We start from the raw sequence: 16,465 nt of genomic DNA on the forward strand, positions 1-16,465 counted from the left end.
AGCAGTCAGTCACACACAGAAGTCACACACACACACACACACACACACACAAAGAGCATTGACAGATGGGGTCTCAGCAGTGGTTCTTGGAGGGACCTGCCTATTTGTTGTACAGTATATCCCCAATGGCAACATATGCACAGACTAGTTCAGGATGTTCTCTTACCCCTGTAGTGCAGTAATTACTGTTTGGGGTTTTCCATAATGGTTTGTGTCTTGACCGATCAAAATATTGTGCTGCTTACAGTGTTGACTGTACTGCTGTTTTAAAAGTAATGAAACCAACGAAAGACTGATTTTTGGTTTCTTGATTTTTCTTGATATTTGGATCCTTATCCATATCCATACTTTCTGGTTGTTAACCTCAATTTTGCTAGACTACAATACTCTAAACATGTAAATTAATGGCATGAACTTTGACTGTGTATTATTATCCCTACAACAGGGAAAAGTGAAACTAGTGTACAGTACCTAAAATAGTAAATTAATAACAAATATAAAGAAAGGAATGCTAACAGTAGTAAGTATATTAGTAATAGAAATATACTGTGTGTTATTGCACACAGTTGCTGCACATTATGTCTGGGCACTTTAAATATTACACTCTACATGTAAACAGAGGTATTGCACCTTGGTAAACTAGGCATTCTAAATATTGAACTGTACTATATTGGACATGAGGTGGAGCAGTCTGTTATTAAAGGAGCTGCCCAGTGCTGTAACTGTGCTGTGCATGGGGTGGGATGTGTTCTCCATCGGGTGGAATGGCACCATTCCATAAAGTCCCAGATGAGTCGTCTGTACGCCTTGTTGTCCTCACCTGTGATGAGTCATCAGAGAACTTTTGTTTATGACAGTTGGTTGAATAGTGTGTGAAGTTTCAAGTGTGCATGGAAAGAGAGCCACATGTGGTATACATGACCATGTCAGACACACTAGACCCCTCACACACTATTGTGTGTTGGTCAGGTTCTGTTTGTCTGTCTCTCAGGAAAGTGGGCTGCATGGTATTGAAAGCACTTGGGAGATCAAAACAAATACAGTGCTCTCAGCCTTTTTCAGCTGAGACAACAATCTGAGTGACTGTGTCATCCATCACTTAACTCATCTTGGTGCAGGTGAACAAGAGCCAGACTCTCCAGGGTGCTGACATCCCACCTTCATCAGATGGGAGGTCATCTTAATTAGATTTCCATCTGATGAACATGACATCAGATTGGACCTAAACAGCTACAATCCACTGGTTTGGTTTATGTCCTTAGGGTGTGGTCAGGTAATGCTCAGGACATTTTCCACAGCTGTGGCAGTCCACAATGGTTGCAAACAATAGTGACTGCATCTGAGGAGATGTGGCTGGGAGAGGTGATCAAAGCTGTCATTCACCCACAGTTTTTGTATGTAAAATGTAATTACTCGAGGTTTAATTATGAGTTTTTTATTATGTTGTTCAAAAAGATCCAGGGAGCTAAAAGATGGCTTTTCTTTTAACGACTGGTTTTATTGTCTGTAGTTAATGCTGCTAATGTTTCTTGCAACACAGGGAAATTGTAAAGAAGGAAGTGGACAGAGTTTAGTGATACCTACAGAGGTTCCCAAAAATCTGGACAACCTAAAATGTAAATACTACTTAAAAGTGATTTATTTGAGAAATGCTCATACACTGTAATTGTCTTCTTTGCACACTTTTTAATAACTTACTGCTTGTTTGTCTGTTTATACAAGATGCTCTCTAACCGAGTTGAGGCCATAGCATCGTGGTAAAGTGGCTCTGTATCCTTAACTGCAGTAGTTCCTGATATGGAGTGATTACAACAAAATACCCTGGAGGAGGGTACAAAGCCTTTGTGATAATGCTGCGTTTTTATCACATCTGGACCCTGGATACCCTACAAAGTGGACCCCAGCCCTTGTTGTCACATACTGCCTGCAGTTGTATGGGCAGCAAAAGCTTATGGTTGAGGTAATCCTGGCCACTGGGTCAGGAAGGAGTTTTAATCCAAACATGACACCCGTCTATGGCATTTACACACCTCAAGAAGGCATGGCTGTTGGCCAGCTGCTGGAATCCCTTGCCAGGCTCATCCAGCTCTGGAGTAGGAGGCAGCCTGATGATGACATGCAGAGAGCCTTGCCAACTTCACAATGAACTAGCCTGCAGGCAGTTGCCCAGTGTTTGTTTATCAGTACAGTTATGTGGTGTCCTCAGGCATGTCTCTTCTCAGGTGGCAGACACCCTGATCAAGACCTCTAAGAGGCCGTGGCTGCAAGCAGTGGATCATACAGATGAGGACTTCTGCTTTTCTTTTACATGGATTCTTGGCTCCTCTCTCAGTTTATCCGCTTTTTTTGTTTTGTTACTATGACTAAAATGCAAACAGCAGAGGTGCAAATCGGGAAACGAGAAGTATTCATATTTTAGGTGTAGAGTGTTACTAATCACACACAGATTTTTTTTGTAAGATCGCAAGAAGCTTTGACAGTTCTGCAGGATATTGCAAAGTTTAAGTGAGAGACATTCTTAGAGAATAAAAGCACAAGCAGACACTCACTTTTTAAAGCGTCCTCTGACCTGGCGGACATAGCTGAATTTATTAGGAACCAACGACAGTACTCTGAACAGTTTCCCATCAGTGTTTAAGAAAAAGACCCCAGAAAGCAGTCTAAACCTCCCTGACATTATTCATTATGCTGCTGTCTATGAACATAAGCAAAAGACCTTCAACAAGCCTGATTCTGTGCTGTCTGGATCTACCAGCAGAGGCTGACAGGGAAAGATGGCTGCTTTAATGTGAGGGCAAATTTTGTGGTAAGAAATGATGCCCACTGTCCTGCTAATGAGAAAAAAATATACACAAACAAAATAGTACTGGATCCTGACTTTCCGAAAACCTAACCCAAAAGTTATCTACTCTTGAGTCATGTAAGCTTTAGATGAACTTCACTATACATTTTGGCACAATATGATGACTGTGGATTTTTATTATACACAACCTGCATGCATTCACTGTTCTACCAAAGTGGGAATAGAATCAACAATGTTACAACTATCTACAATTATTTATTTTATTGTATTTAAGTACACAGAGTATAGATTTTTTTACATGCTCTATTTTACTTGTTTAGACTACTAGCAATATTTCTGCCTTTAACCAAAAATCGGCCTGATTTGACATCCTCAGGTCAGATCACCTAAAAAGATTGTTGGAAATTGGAGATGATTTCAAACAGGGAAACAACCAACATGCATATAATATCCTCCACTTTACCTCTGTCACAGAGAAATGCAGTATTGTAGTATTTACTTTTTTGACCATATCACAGACACATCTGGTCAAAAGGTGAGGACTGGAGGGGTTTGAAGTGGAGCATTTTGGCATCCTTGTATTTTTGTCTGTGTTAAAAGTAAGTTTACAAACTGAGTGGTTCACACACCAAACAAACCCAGGTGTGAAAGCACCCTGATACACCCAAGTTCAGACTGGGAACAGTTCTTAGACTGTGACTGATGATGTCCACAAGATCACAAACTACAGAGGATAGTGAAAGTTATCCACAATGTTTAGATTCAGGGGTATCCATCCAGTTAGATATAGATAGATATAGAACTTTTACATGCAGCCTGGCACTCCTGCCCCAGGCTTAGTAAAGAGAAACACAGCAGCCTACCTCTAGTTTTGGATGATCCCTCGGCAGAGACAGAAAGAGCACTGTGACCTCCCTTCTCTGCATTGAGCAGTGAGCACCAGTTCCCTGATGAGGCCCTCTAGCAGACTCATGCATCTCAGTCTGTTGGCTCAGGGGAGGAGAAGCAGAGTGAATATATGTGAAAGAAAAGGAGGATATAAAGAGAGCAGGTTAAAATAACAGGAGAATGAGAACGGATTAGAGATCTAGAGATGGGAAAAAAGATTAGGCTTTCCCTTTTTTCCACACCCTGCTATCTTTTGCATCTTGTTTTGAATGGACCATCTGTCCTTCTTGCTGTCAGCCATCATCACAGAGAACAAATCCAGTACTCATTTAGAACTCAACCTGAAAGTTGGTTTGTAATTTGGTCTTGTTATCTCTATAGTCCTCACAAGAAAGGTTCACAGTGTTAATGTAAACACGTGACCCTACTGCACAGAGCTGTCATTTATGAACAGTGAGACAATTTAATTAAGACATCCAGAACTCTGTCATTCAGTCTGCTAGAGCCTTCTGTAGTCCAGGTTACTGTACGCTCAAGAGACGAATGGATTTAAAAAGCTTCTGCTGCTTCCTAAGAACTGGAGGCCTGGTCCCTATTGTGTGTTGCACAATATCTATTCTAGACACAAATGCTGGCTGCTCCAATACTTCCAGTTCCTTTGGAACATGTAGGACATGACACTATATTGGCACACATCTATATGTGCTGATAATAAGGCCATTTTTGACTGTTTTCCAGATTGGCTCATTATGGTTAGGCCCTATTTCAGTCTTACAGTGTGTGTCAATGGGTGGTTAAGGGGTAGATACACTCCTTTATTAGTTTGTATTGATTTAATTTAAATAATTGTACATTTGAACTCCAGAACTGCATCAGTGCCTTGAAATCCAGTGGAAAGCCTGAGACCCACAGAGCGGATGAATGCAGCATGCTGGGGGCTGCGGAATCTATTCACATTCTTTGGTCATGTGGTATAGCTTACAATTATTAAGACATGTCATACTAATTGTGTGAATAGTAATTGGTACAGTGAAAGCCACATTAATATTGTGCTCTTTTGTTGCTCTTATGCTTGTCTGTGTGTTTCCTCTTATTGCGTCACCACTGATCTGAGCACAGGCAGGCAGTGGAGCCTCAGGCTGATCTTTTTCAGTGCAGCATCAAGGGACAATCAGTCTATATGTGAGCATTTGTGTGTGTTTGTGTGTGTGTTATGTACAAGGAAAAGGAGCTGTTTTTCTCTGATACATTCTGGTCTGTGCTACACGCTGCTGTTTGTTAACCAGGGTTTTCTTTAACATGAACCTCCTTGTTGCAGTGGTAGCTCGTTTTGCATGTTTTTTGTGTGCCGCAGTGATTGTCCTGGTGTGTGTGGTGATGAAGAATATCAATATACACTAGGTGTGACAATGTGTCTGAAATGTAACTGAATGACACTGATACATCAGCCTTCTTAGTTGATGAGTGTCAGTCTACACTTGTAGATCATCCATTTATCCCTTTTCTTAGTCACACCTACAGCCAATTTAGAGGCCCCAGTTAACCTAACATGCACATCTTTGGTATGTTGGAGGAAGCCAGAATAGAGAAGAGCAAACCCGCACAGGCACAGGGAAAACATACAAACCCTACACAGAAAGACCACAGTGAGATCTGAACCAGGAACCTTTATGCAGTCCTAACTCCACTGTGCTGCCTGCACTGTAGACTTGTATGCTAAAAGATTTGTGACAGCTGCTTGCCGAAACTTAACATCACCATCACCAGTTAAAGGTAGGGTAGGAGATTTTGAAAACTCAGTGAGAGTCAGCCAGAATTTGAAAGTAAACACACGCCCCGTTCTCTCGGAGTTCACCCCGAAGCCACGCCTCCCAACCAGTCTGTGACTTCGGCCATCATGCACGTACCTCTCTGATGCGCAGAGCAGGAAGAGAGTGACAACCAGCCAATACTTCGCGCAGGGGCGCCTCGTAGGATTGGCTGATGTTTTTAGTGTTTTATAGCTTCCACAGATGATTCATATTCTTCGTTTTAAAGCGCAACTGCTGAACTAATTGGTTGCTCGGATTGTAAAGAGAAGTTACACTAATTCAACAAAAAGTGCATCAGAATGAAATCTCCTACCTGACCTTTAAGGGGTAATGGTGAAATATACAGGTGCTTTGATTAGGGTTTTGGGGGAAATAACTGATTGATGGTAGCACAACAGCCAATTACCGATTGTAGGTCCATTTGAAACCAGAAAACATGTTTTGGTTTAGCTGCTGCAGTCCCACAGCTACACATCAGTGAAATATTTAGACCTTGCCAGAATATAGTATGTGTCTCAAGTATACACATATATTAAATAACAGAGGAAATCATTTTCATATCTGCAAGTGATTTGCTCTTAGTGTTTTACTGTGAAACCTATGAGATCCAAACTGCAAAAATATAAATGAGTCACTTACCATACTCACCACCATGCACTGTAACTATGACCAAATCATGCTATTTTCTATCGTAATACAGCGGGCTTTTTATAATCTATAAAGCTAAAATATATTATAAGCAATATTCAGCTGACCAATTTTATTTTAATTTAGTTTTTTTCATAACTCAATACAAGCAGGATGTTTGACAGGGCTTTAATAAATGAGTTAGCTAAGACAATGTATGAATCCACACATTGCCTGTTACTGGGATTTTTGTTCAGTAATAAAAATTCTGTCTTGTTTTTTACATCAATGCATTTTGGACAACATATAGGCCTATTTAGACATATTTGTCTTAGATTAGTGTTCTTTCATAGCATAACCTGTACACCCAGTTTAACATTAATCTACTCTGCTGTTTTTCACATTTCAACATGTAGGACTACTTTGCTCTGGGTTGTAATCTAATCTAATCAAAGATGCAACATTTTTATTATTTTCTGCACAATTACATGGCATACCTTTCAGTTTGGGAGGGGTAAATGGGGCGTTCCTGGCCATGTGATAAGTGAGACACCACAAACCTGATTTTGATGAACCTTCAGAGAGTCATGTTTCATACCTCTCTGGCATTTTCAAAATTACTATGTTTCGCCCAAGGTAGGAGCAGCAATTACCTGGCAAACATTTTAATAACCAGTCATATCTCACATACTGCTGGGGGGAATAAAATGAACCTTAGAGCACATGCCCAACTATCCATGGTCCACAAATTTGTCTCCAGAGTCAACACTTGCAACATATTGGATTTGCCACCTTTCTGAGTCACTTCAAAACGTTTCTGCCTCTAGGCTTTTTTATTTTATAATTCACTGATCACTGCAGGAGTCACAGCCTGACTTGTGCCTTACTTCTAATATGATGTATCACAGTTGATAAAATGGATTTAAAACTTTCAAACTATGAAATGTATTTCCGCACAAAGGCATAGTTTTCTACTATATTCTAACTACAAACATTTATTACCAGTGTTTGTGAAGTGTAGTTATTTTAGCTAATTTCTACACTGTGACACAAATATTACAGACAGTGCTTTTGATCCTCTGCATAGGTCTCAAAATGCACTTAATGCAGCTCTGTGCAGGACCTGACCTTTTATGTTATTTCATGTGCTGCAGTGCTGAACAACATCTGATTCTGAGACCCTGTGTTCAGGGACTCTAACATCAACACTCGATTGTTTTCAGTTTATGCTGTGATGGTGAAGTTTTAATGTTAAAATAACACCATAAGACCAATGTTTGGTCATCATCAGACTACAGAGGAATAATTTCTGCTTTCTCTTGATGTCTTTTTTTAAACGTATGTGCTTGTTTTACAGAATATCCCGGCGCTGCCTTGCGGTAAAGCCCTCTACTCCTATGAGGGAAAGGAACCAGGTGACCTCCAGTTTTCCAAGGGTGACATCATCATCCTGCGACGCAAAGTGGACGACAACTGGTACCATGGTGAGCTCAACGGTTGCCATGGTTTCCTGCCTGCTAGTTACATCCAGCTGCTGCGTCCCCTGAGCCAAACCCCTCCCCAGGGCAAAGCATTGTATGACTTTGAGGTCAAAGATAAAGACCAGGACAAAGACTGTCTGGCCTTCAGCAAGGTAATCCACACACACACCTAACAGGCACAGAATAAATACCTTAATATACACTGGCTGTAATGATGATGAATCAGTGCAAAGGTTTGAGGCAGTGGCTGCCTTTAACCTTCAGGTTATGTGACAGCAGCATAAATACTGTAGTGGAAGGAATCATCTATTTGTAGGGTTAAGCCAGGCAGAGGGCTGGATAAGCCAGGGATATCCACGCTCCTCAATAAACACATTCTAATGTTGTTTCTGAAGTGGATTTGTATTTCTTTTAAACCTTTTGCAGAATTCAAAATAAAACTTCATGATGTTTTGCTGCTGGGGTGTGCAACTGATATTAAAGATGTTTTCCAAAGTGAAGGTCAGGGCCTTAGGTCTGTTTGTCAAAATGTCTGATACAGATCTTTCTGTTAGTGCTTCTATGTGTGTTTGGTGCATTATCATTGTTTTATTTATTATTGCTTATCACACTTTAAATTGCCCATAGGTGTGAGTGTGAGTGTGACTGGCTGTTTGTCTCTCTGTCTTACCCCTGTGATATACTGGAGACCTGTCCAGGCTGTACTCCATAGACAGCTGGGATAGACTCCAGCCCCGATGCCCCCAGCCCCTGCACATGGGCCAACTTGTTACTTAGTTATGCTTCATGCTGCAGCCAGTAATGTTGTGTTTCTAATTGAAAATGTTAAGCTCAATCACATTTACAACTTGGATTATTACTTCTTAAGGTCTCTTAAAGGCCTCCATCACATGCTGTAATGGAAGATAATGTTGGTGGCTGAAGCACCATTTGTGAAAGTATCACTAAAATTGTACTTTGAAAAGGAAGATGATGAGCCCTTCAGAAGTGTGTAAACAGAAAATGGTCATTTGTATGCTCTGTACTGTTGTGTTCCTCAAAGCTGATCATTTCATTCCTGCTGTTACACAGGCTTATTTGTGCATGGACTGAAAGCTTGACAGCTCCCCTCTGTCTGCACTGTAAGTGTGTCTGCAGAGACAGAAAGATTATTAAATTACAGTGAGCCATTCATTTTAGCATTAACGTCCAAATGCAAAATACTGATATCTTGTTTCAAACATACTGCCCTCTAAATCCAGATTAACATGTAAACAAATATATCACATTATTTGACACTATTCAACAGGTTCATTGAATATTACACAGAGCCACGCTCTCACACAGACACATGCGCCTGTGGTGTGCTGTATGTGTGTTTTCATGCAGAACCAGTGTGTGAGATATTGTTTTCTCAGTGTGAGAGGTAATTACTCAGTATGACTAATATACAGTCATTTACTAGCATTATCACTGCCGTTCCATAATGGTCTTCATTTAGGGACAGGAGAGCAGCAGAGGAACAATATACTTCTGTGATAAAGTATGTTTAAGGAAATATTTTCTTATCCAGTCAGATATAATATTATGTCACTTCCGGGACACCTAAAAGAGATGTTTTTACTGCCAATAAAATACCATAAAAATGAAGATGCTGCTGTGTGATGACAGTGTACCAGGCTTGTTGCATTCTTAGCATGTTGCTACTACATGACATTAACATGAAGCTGAATTGGCAGATAACTGTTATGCAAACAGACATAACTGTTATGTCTGTCTTTGGTCTCTTCCTGTTTCTCTTTGGGACTGTGAAGTTTGTATCCATCACTCCTTTGTCCAAGCTTCTGTGTTAATGTTACAAATAACACTTACAGGAAGTGGCTGCTGCAGCACAGAGACTCACCTGTTGTTGATACCTAGTACGAGCCAGAAATGTCAAATTGTTCTTCATCAAATGCTTCATTAAAGTCATTATTTCAAACAAGACATTTCCTTTCTGCAATTCAAAAAGTAAACTACAGTATGTTTGCTCAAATAATAGATACACTAGTATCTAGTAATGTTTACGTGTATTTTCACTCATTTCCTCTCTCTGCAGGACGAGGTGCTGACAGTAATCAGGAGAGTCGATGAGAACTGGGCAGAAGGCATGCTGGGAAACAAGATTGGCATCTTCCCCATTCTCTATGTGGAGGTAAACATAAACACACAAATCACTAGAAGCAAGGGTGATGAAAAACCTTCTTAAATAAGAGAAGAGGCAGAAGTTTTTCTCTAAGGAAACATTTGTTCCATCTGATCGGGTAGATAGATTTGTTCTCTATGTATGGCCCATTTATTTTTGTTTTACAAATGAGTTACGACTTGTGGAATGATAATGATAATGTTTCTAATATGTTAGATATATTTGGAGTGAATATTCTGATCCAGCTTTACATGTACTACCCCTGCCATGAGTCTGTTAGAGTTTTAGAAAGAGTTGTGAATTATTTTATGTTTTTCAAAGCTTCAGTACCACAAGTGCTGTGAAAGATACAAGTACCAAGAAGGATCTAATATTCAGTATTAGTATTGGACCAATATCAGGCAGAATTATTAATAAGATGCTGGAAAAGTAAAAGTATGATCCATCAGCTTAAAGCTATTCACAAATATTATTAACTACTTACTTTCTTAAGAGAGATAAAAACATAGATCAGAATCAGTATTGGCAGATGTTCATGTTTGAGTCACCAGACCTGACCTTGCTGTCAAGCCATTGTATCTACATGTGCTGCAGTCAGGGCTGAGAGAAGAGTAAACACTGTTGGAGGAGCTGAATTATCTCAACAAGGTTTTCCTTACATGTACTTCCATACACCACTGAGATATGAAATGTACTCATACATTGTGTGTCCATTATTGTATGTCTCACATTAGGATGTGAGGAATACAAAGCCAAACATTGCCCCAGTAATAAGAATAGCATTAGTGATCCCTTATAAAACTTTGTTGAAGTGTTTTCTTTATAGGATTTCCTCTCTGTAAAAGGCTAAAGACCTGCTACACCCCAAGCATTTTACCTTCTTTCATAATGCCAAGCCTGTCAAGAGTGAAATATAGTTTGCTTTAATCCCTGTGGAACTAATGCCAAAAAATACCATGCACAGTTTGCTCTAGATCACATTTAAGGCTTTTAAGCTGCGCTTTTTAAAAAGGCATTGGTGAAAAGGGTCTTTCCTCCCTTTTTCTTCTTATCAATGCAAATTTGAGAACACACAGATTATCTCATGGCTCTGTCAAAAACTAATGATAAAACCTTCAGAGCTGTGTATGTTTGTCACAATGATGATGGTGTATTTTGATCTTGAGCTCAGAGACATTTATTAAGGCACAGATTGAAGACAAACAGCAGCACTTACCAATTCACCCTACATGCTGCTTTAGGATAATATATTGCTTTTCTTGCTCATTTGCTATTGACAGAACATGTGTTCAATGACAAACATTATACTATGGAATAATATCCATTAATATACATCAAGTTTCTGGTCCTTTATTTATACCACCTTGTTTCTCTCTCTCTCTCTGTCTGTCTGAGCTTGCAGGTCATGCAGCCTTGGACTCTAGAGTAGCCAATCATGTCCCTGAAATGAGGTGTTTGACCAAATGACTCTCTTAGGTGAAAGTGATTAAGCCATGAACTGAGCGAGGGACAAATACGCACAGATACATTGGGGTTCCTATTAGATAGAGATGCATCAATAATTTAGACCTCTCCATCACTTACACAGCAGGGCTACAGAGACATGCTGAGTGTGTGTGTGTGTGTTCATGTGTCTCCAGTAAGAAGCTAATGAGGAGGGCCCAGCTGGAGCTGGTGAGGTGTGTGTGTGCGCACAGATGTGTGTGCATGTGTATATGTATGTGTGCTTGCGTTCTGTGCCTATGTTGTGTGAATGGTACCCAGATTAAATGGTACCCATGTTATTATTTGGTAATAATAATAATAATAATGATCAGTATTTAAAGCATATGCTGACCTGCTACCTATCAAAAAAATCAAGGGATTCTGTTTGTGAGCTGAGAGCATTATTTACAAATAAGGAAGTCAGGTTTTAGCACTTTATTCATGGAAAAAGAAGAAAAACATCAAGAACCTTAAGGAGGATTTAACCCCGTCACATTTAATCTGGAGCACATTAATAATGTTTAGAATGATACCTGACCCCAGTCCAGCCAGATATACACTCCATGTTTGAGTCAAGCACTTCTGCCAGTACAGGTTTCCCTCATATAGTTTGGTTAGTTACAGTTACAAGAAAAAGTCAAGTGTAGTTCAGAATAGAGACAGCAGTGATTTTATAACGTGAAGGACGTTTGTTTTGGCTGTTCAGCAGCATCCTATTTAAGACAGTGCTGTTAGAAATATGAAAAAACACAGAGCTGCTGGCAGTACTATGCCTGCACCAAATGTGCTTTTCGTTTTTTGGATACCTAAGGTTGATGGAATGGATATAGTTTGTTGAGTTCACACACACAGTGGATATTTTGCACTTGAATGTACTGCACCAGGCTTGACTTTGGGTGGGTGAGTTGAGCTGAAAGAGTTGGTGTGGGTTCAGGCATATGTGCAGTCAGAGCAGGTGAGTTTGTTTGAAGATACTGTAAGTGTTTTGTTTTTTTATCTAACTTTATGTAGTCTTGAAGCAAAAGGGGGTTGGCACACACCTGCCACTAGCAGTGTGTGTGTGTGTGTTTGCAAGTCATGCATGTATCTTGCTGGCTTGCCCTTTTCTCAGTGCAGATATCCACTCATCAGCTTGATTCTCAGTATTACCTGGAGAAAACTCTCAGCTGCCAAAGCACATCGAATACAGTTAGTCCAAGATATGATGAGCTTGGAGATTACATTCAGCCAAAAGCAGCAAAGGATATCTATCCTCCTTTCTCTCTTAAAGGTCGGGTAGGAGATTTCCTTCTGATGCACTTTTTGTTAAATTAGTGTAACTTCTCTTTACAATCCGAGCAACCAATTAGTTCGGCAGTTTCACTTTAAAATGAAGAATATGAATCATCTGTGGAAGCTATAAAACACTAAAAACATCAGCCAATCCTACGAGGCACACCTGCGTGTAGAGTTGGCTGGTTGTCACTCTCTTCCTGCTCTGTGCGTGCCAGAGAGGTGAGGCGTGGCTTCGGGGTGAGCTCCGAGAGAAAGAGGCGTGTGTTTATGTTCAAAATCTGGCTGACTCTCACTGAGTTTTCAAAATCTCCTACCCTACCTTTAACACACTCCCTATGGCCTTTACTGTAGTAAGACCAGGCACTATAGTAACAGTCGTAGTAGTAGTAGAGAAACAGCATTCATTGGTGTGGGTCTCTCTGTGAACACACACTGGAATGCATATGTAACCGAGGTCAGAGGTTTTGGCTTTTTGCATATGCATACATGTATGTGTACACACACACACCAGCCTCATGAAAGCAAACCGAGTTATATGTGCAGTATCAATCCATTACTCCTATTAGAATATGTTTAGTTTTGATTAGCATATCTATTAATATGGAAATGCTAACACTTAATTCAGACATGGCAGCGCTATATGCATAGTGTTTCTCTCTCTCTCACACACACACACACAGAAGAGAGAGAAAACAAATGGTTGACTTTCTCTCCAGGGAGGTTCCACTAAGCAGACATGATTGTGATGTAAATTTGATGGAGTGCTAAGGCTGATGTCTGCTAACCTTTTAGTTTATGTACTGTGTGTCTCTGTTATGTTGTTTTATTACCTGAAATATGAAGCATGCAAACATCATGTTAACCTCGACTGATGCAGCTGTATATATCTTTCAGTAAGGATTGTGCGCATTGCCTTGATGTAGTGTGATAAAGATTCTGTCTGGTTGAGGACTAAATAAGAAGCAGCAGACCATTCAGAAACATTGAGAATCACAATGAGCACTGAGTGAAGTAAGAAGGACAAATGAGCATGAGAAGGATAATTGGAACGTGACATTACACAGCTTCACCGCCTGGTAACCTACTCCACTCTCCTTTTTACAATCCTGGGTGTCCTTGCAGCACAGGAAACTCTATCAAATGTATAGGCCTTTAAAGAATTTAGAAAATATTGCAGCATTCTGCGCTATTGAATTAGTATTGACCCTCATATTTTAGAACTTGCTAATATGATAATGGAGTTACAGTGACATGGTAGCTGCAGCAGTGATAAAAGTGATTCAATGAGCTGCACAAATGAAAGTACCGGTATGTTATCTGTGATTTTGTGAAAGATAAACTGTTAGCACTGCTGAATGTTTGACAAAGGAAGTCTCACCAGACCAGTAATAGCTGTTATGATCTGAAAAGCTGCCAACAAGAACAAGCAAGGGGCTGGAGTAACACTGTACAAGTAACTATGTGTTGGAGGAGATGTACTTGAACCACTCTGGTCTGAAATCTAACACCTGGATTTCTCTCTTCTCTCTTGCCTTTCTCGCTCTACTCTCCTCTTTCAGTTAAATGAAACAGCAAAGCAGTTGATGGAAATTGACAAACCTGTGCCATCTAATGCACCAGGTCCAAGCTCAGAACCAGCCCCGCTGGACCCCTGCTCCCCTGGCCCTTCCCCCAGTGCTTCCCCATCCAATGGAAACACCTCCAGCCATCTTAGGGGTGAAGGAAAGAAAAACGCCAAAAAGCGACATTCATTTACTGGACTGTCTGTCAGCCAACGGGCTGCCCAACTCAACAACAGACACAGCATGGAGATCTCCCACCCTGTCCTCATCAGCTCCTCAGACCCCCGAGCGGCTGCACGCATCCAGGTGCAAGCACACACAGTATCTCCCTGTACAGTACAGTGGAATTGGTTAATTATCCATTTTACATGAACCTGGGTCCTCCACTTTTGATGTTATATTTTAGACCTGCAGATTTCTTAGTTGTTAGACATTTACACTTTACCATTCTTCTTTTTGATAACTTTCCATTTGAAGGACATTTCTTCTCACAATCATTGTCTGTGGTCCATTCATGTATGCATTCACTGTGTTTTGGTTGTCTCTGAATAATACTAAGGATGCAAACATATAAACTGAAAAGGATGCAGCACATATTGCAAGTAAGGATTTCTTTAAAACTGCATCGCACTGTGTATTTTGCTGTGTCTCTTTAGGATGCATCTCCCCCAGGTCCCTCTCCCTCCTCGGCAGGGGTACTGGTGCCCCCAAAGGTGGCATCTATAACCTCTGAGCTGCTAGCCCATGCCAAGGTCCAGCTGCCACTCAACATGTAAGTACGCCTTGGAGCTGTCAGTTCATCCAACTGAACCCTTTTTTAAGCAGCGCTGTATATGTTTTTTTTTTTAAATCTCTCCAGCTGCTCGACCTGTTTATCACCTCATGTGAGCTTGAGATCCAAGCAGGATTTTAGGACTAGCTTCCTGGCTGTAGCAGAAATGTTTCTCTTTTGTGCCTAAAGATATTGGACATGTTCCACCACCTCTGCAGCCACATTTACTGGATGGCTGGTGAAGCACCAGTGCTGACTAAGACTGTTTAGTAATTTACCTCACAATTAATCTACCAGGTAACAGCTAGGAAAATATATGTATCTCCAAGGTGAGTGTGTGTCTGTGAGAACATTTGCTGAGTCCTCTGGACTTCAGCCAAATTAGGTCTGTAAATAGTCCTCAGATGTGTGCATACTGTTTACTTTTAACTGGTGTCCTTCCTGCAGGATGTGTGAAATACAGCAACATTGTCAGATTTAATAACATCACTTTCTAGGTAGCTCTGTAGGTGCACACACAAATTCACCTTCCACACACATTTCCTGAGTGGGTTTTTCCCACTGATGAGGTCGGACGGTTTCATCTTGACCTGGCAACTATTCCTGTTGCCATGGGGAGACAGAAGACAGTCCCCACATCTGTTACCATGGTAACGGGAGGCAGAACATATAGCTCTTGTTTACTTTGTGGTCTTATCATCTTCTGTCGAAGTCTGGCACTACATACTATGAATGTCTCCCAGCGACAAGGACCTAGAACTCAATAATATAGCACAGATAACGCAGGTACGCCATAGTCAACGCAGAGTCAGTTTTATGTAGCAGCAAGATGCTAAGTACTACATTCTATTTGTAAGCATAAGGTGACAAGGACATATGGATTAGACACCCATTTTTAGCCTAGCCCATTTAAAAGGACAAATGATTCAGTCAGTGGTCACCTTGATACTTTGGAAGGGATTAACTCAATTAACCCTTTTAGGATTTTATTAGTAAAATATATATATATAAACATTTTAAATATTATCTGTTCAGATTTTGATTCTATATTTTTGTTGACAGACTGTCACAGTAAAGACAAACCAATCCATAAGGGATCAGGCAAAATTCTCCCAAACCATAAGCAACATAAAAACACACAAAATCACTGGGAGAATATGACACACCAACAACACCAGGCACCAACGTACAAAGGCGACTAGGAGCTAAGTGAGGGAAGGAAGGAAAACAATGGGACACCACATAATGGAGGGGCAGACAGTGAAGCACCTGAAATGAGACAAAAGGGGAGATAATGACATCAACAACAAATAAAACATGAAATACTAAAAGAAAACCAAAATATCTTAGAGGGCGACCTCTCAGGATATAATGCTGAAATGAGCTTGTCTAAAGTTATTATAAGGTCTTTTCAGAAAAGACACTTCAAAGAGAAATCCTTTCCTTCTAAAAGAGACCAGCACAAATAGACATTAAAGATTCTGGAATGATGGATGAATTATGATGGAAGGACCAACAAGCACTGTTGCTGTCTTTGAATGACAATGGTGCAATAACGGAACACCCTGCAGTGTGTATCAGGTCTTTGCATTATACA

At 40.4% G+C, this 16,465-nt stretch overlaps 1 protein-coding gene across 1 annotated transcript in view; it reads left to right on the forward strand.

The window, feature by feature from the left end:
* The window catches only part of LOC114426708 (E3 ubiquitin-protein ligase SH3RF3-like), a 76,499-nt gene that overhangs the window by 41,088 nt on the left and 18,946 nt on the right, over positions 1-16,465 (forward strand). The window contains exons 2-5 of the mRNA XM_028394262.1: positions 7,487-7,762; positions 9,688-9,783; positions 14,094-14,402; positions 14,753-14,868. Of these exons, the coding sequence (XP_028250063.1) occupies positions 7,487-7,762; positions 9,688-9,783; positions 14,094-14,402; positions 14,753-14,868 (797 nt within the window). The remainder of the gene's footprint in view (positions 1-7,486; positions 7,763-9,687; positions 9,784-14,093; positions 14,403-14,752; positions 14,869-16,465) is intronic.

The sequence above is a fragment of the Parambassis ranga genome, chromosome 21 (assembly GCF_900634625.1).
Source record: "Parambassis ranga chromosome 21, fParRan2.1, whole genome shotgun sequence".
NCBI lineage: Eukaryota > Metazoa > Chordata > Actinopteri > Ambassidae > Parambassis > Parambassis ranga.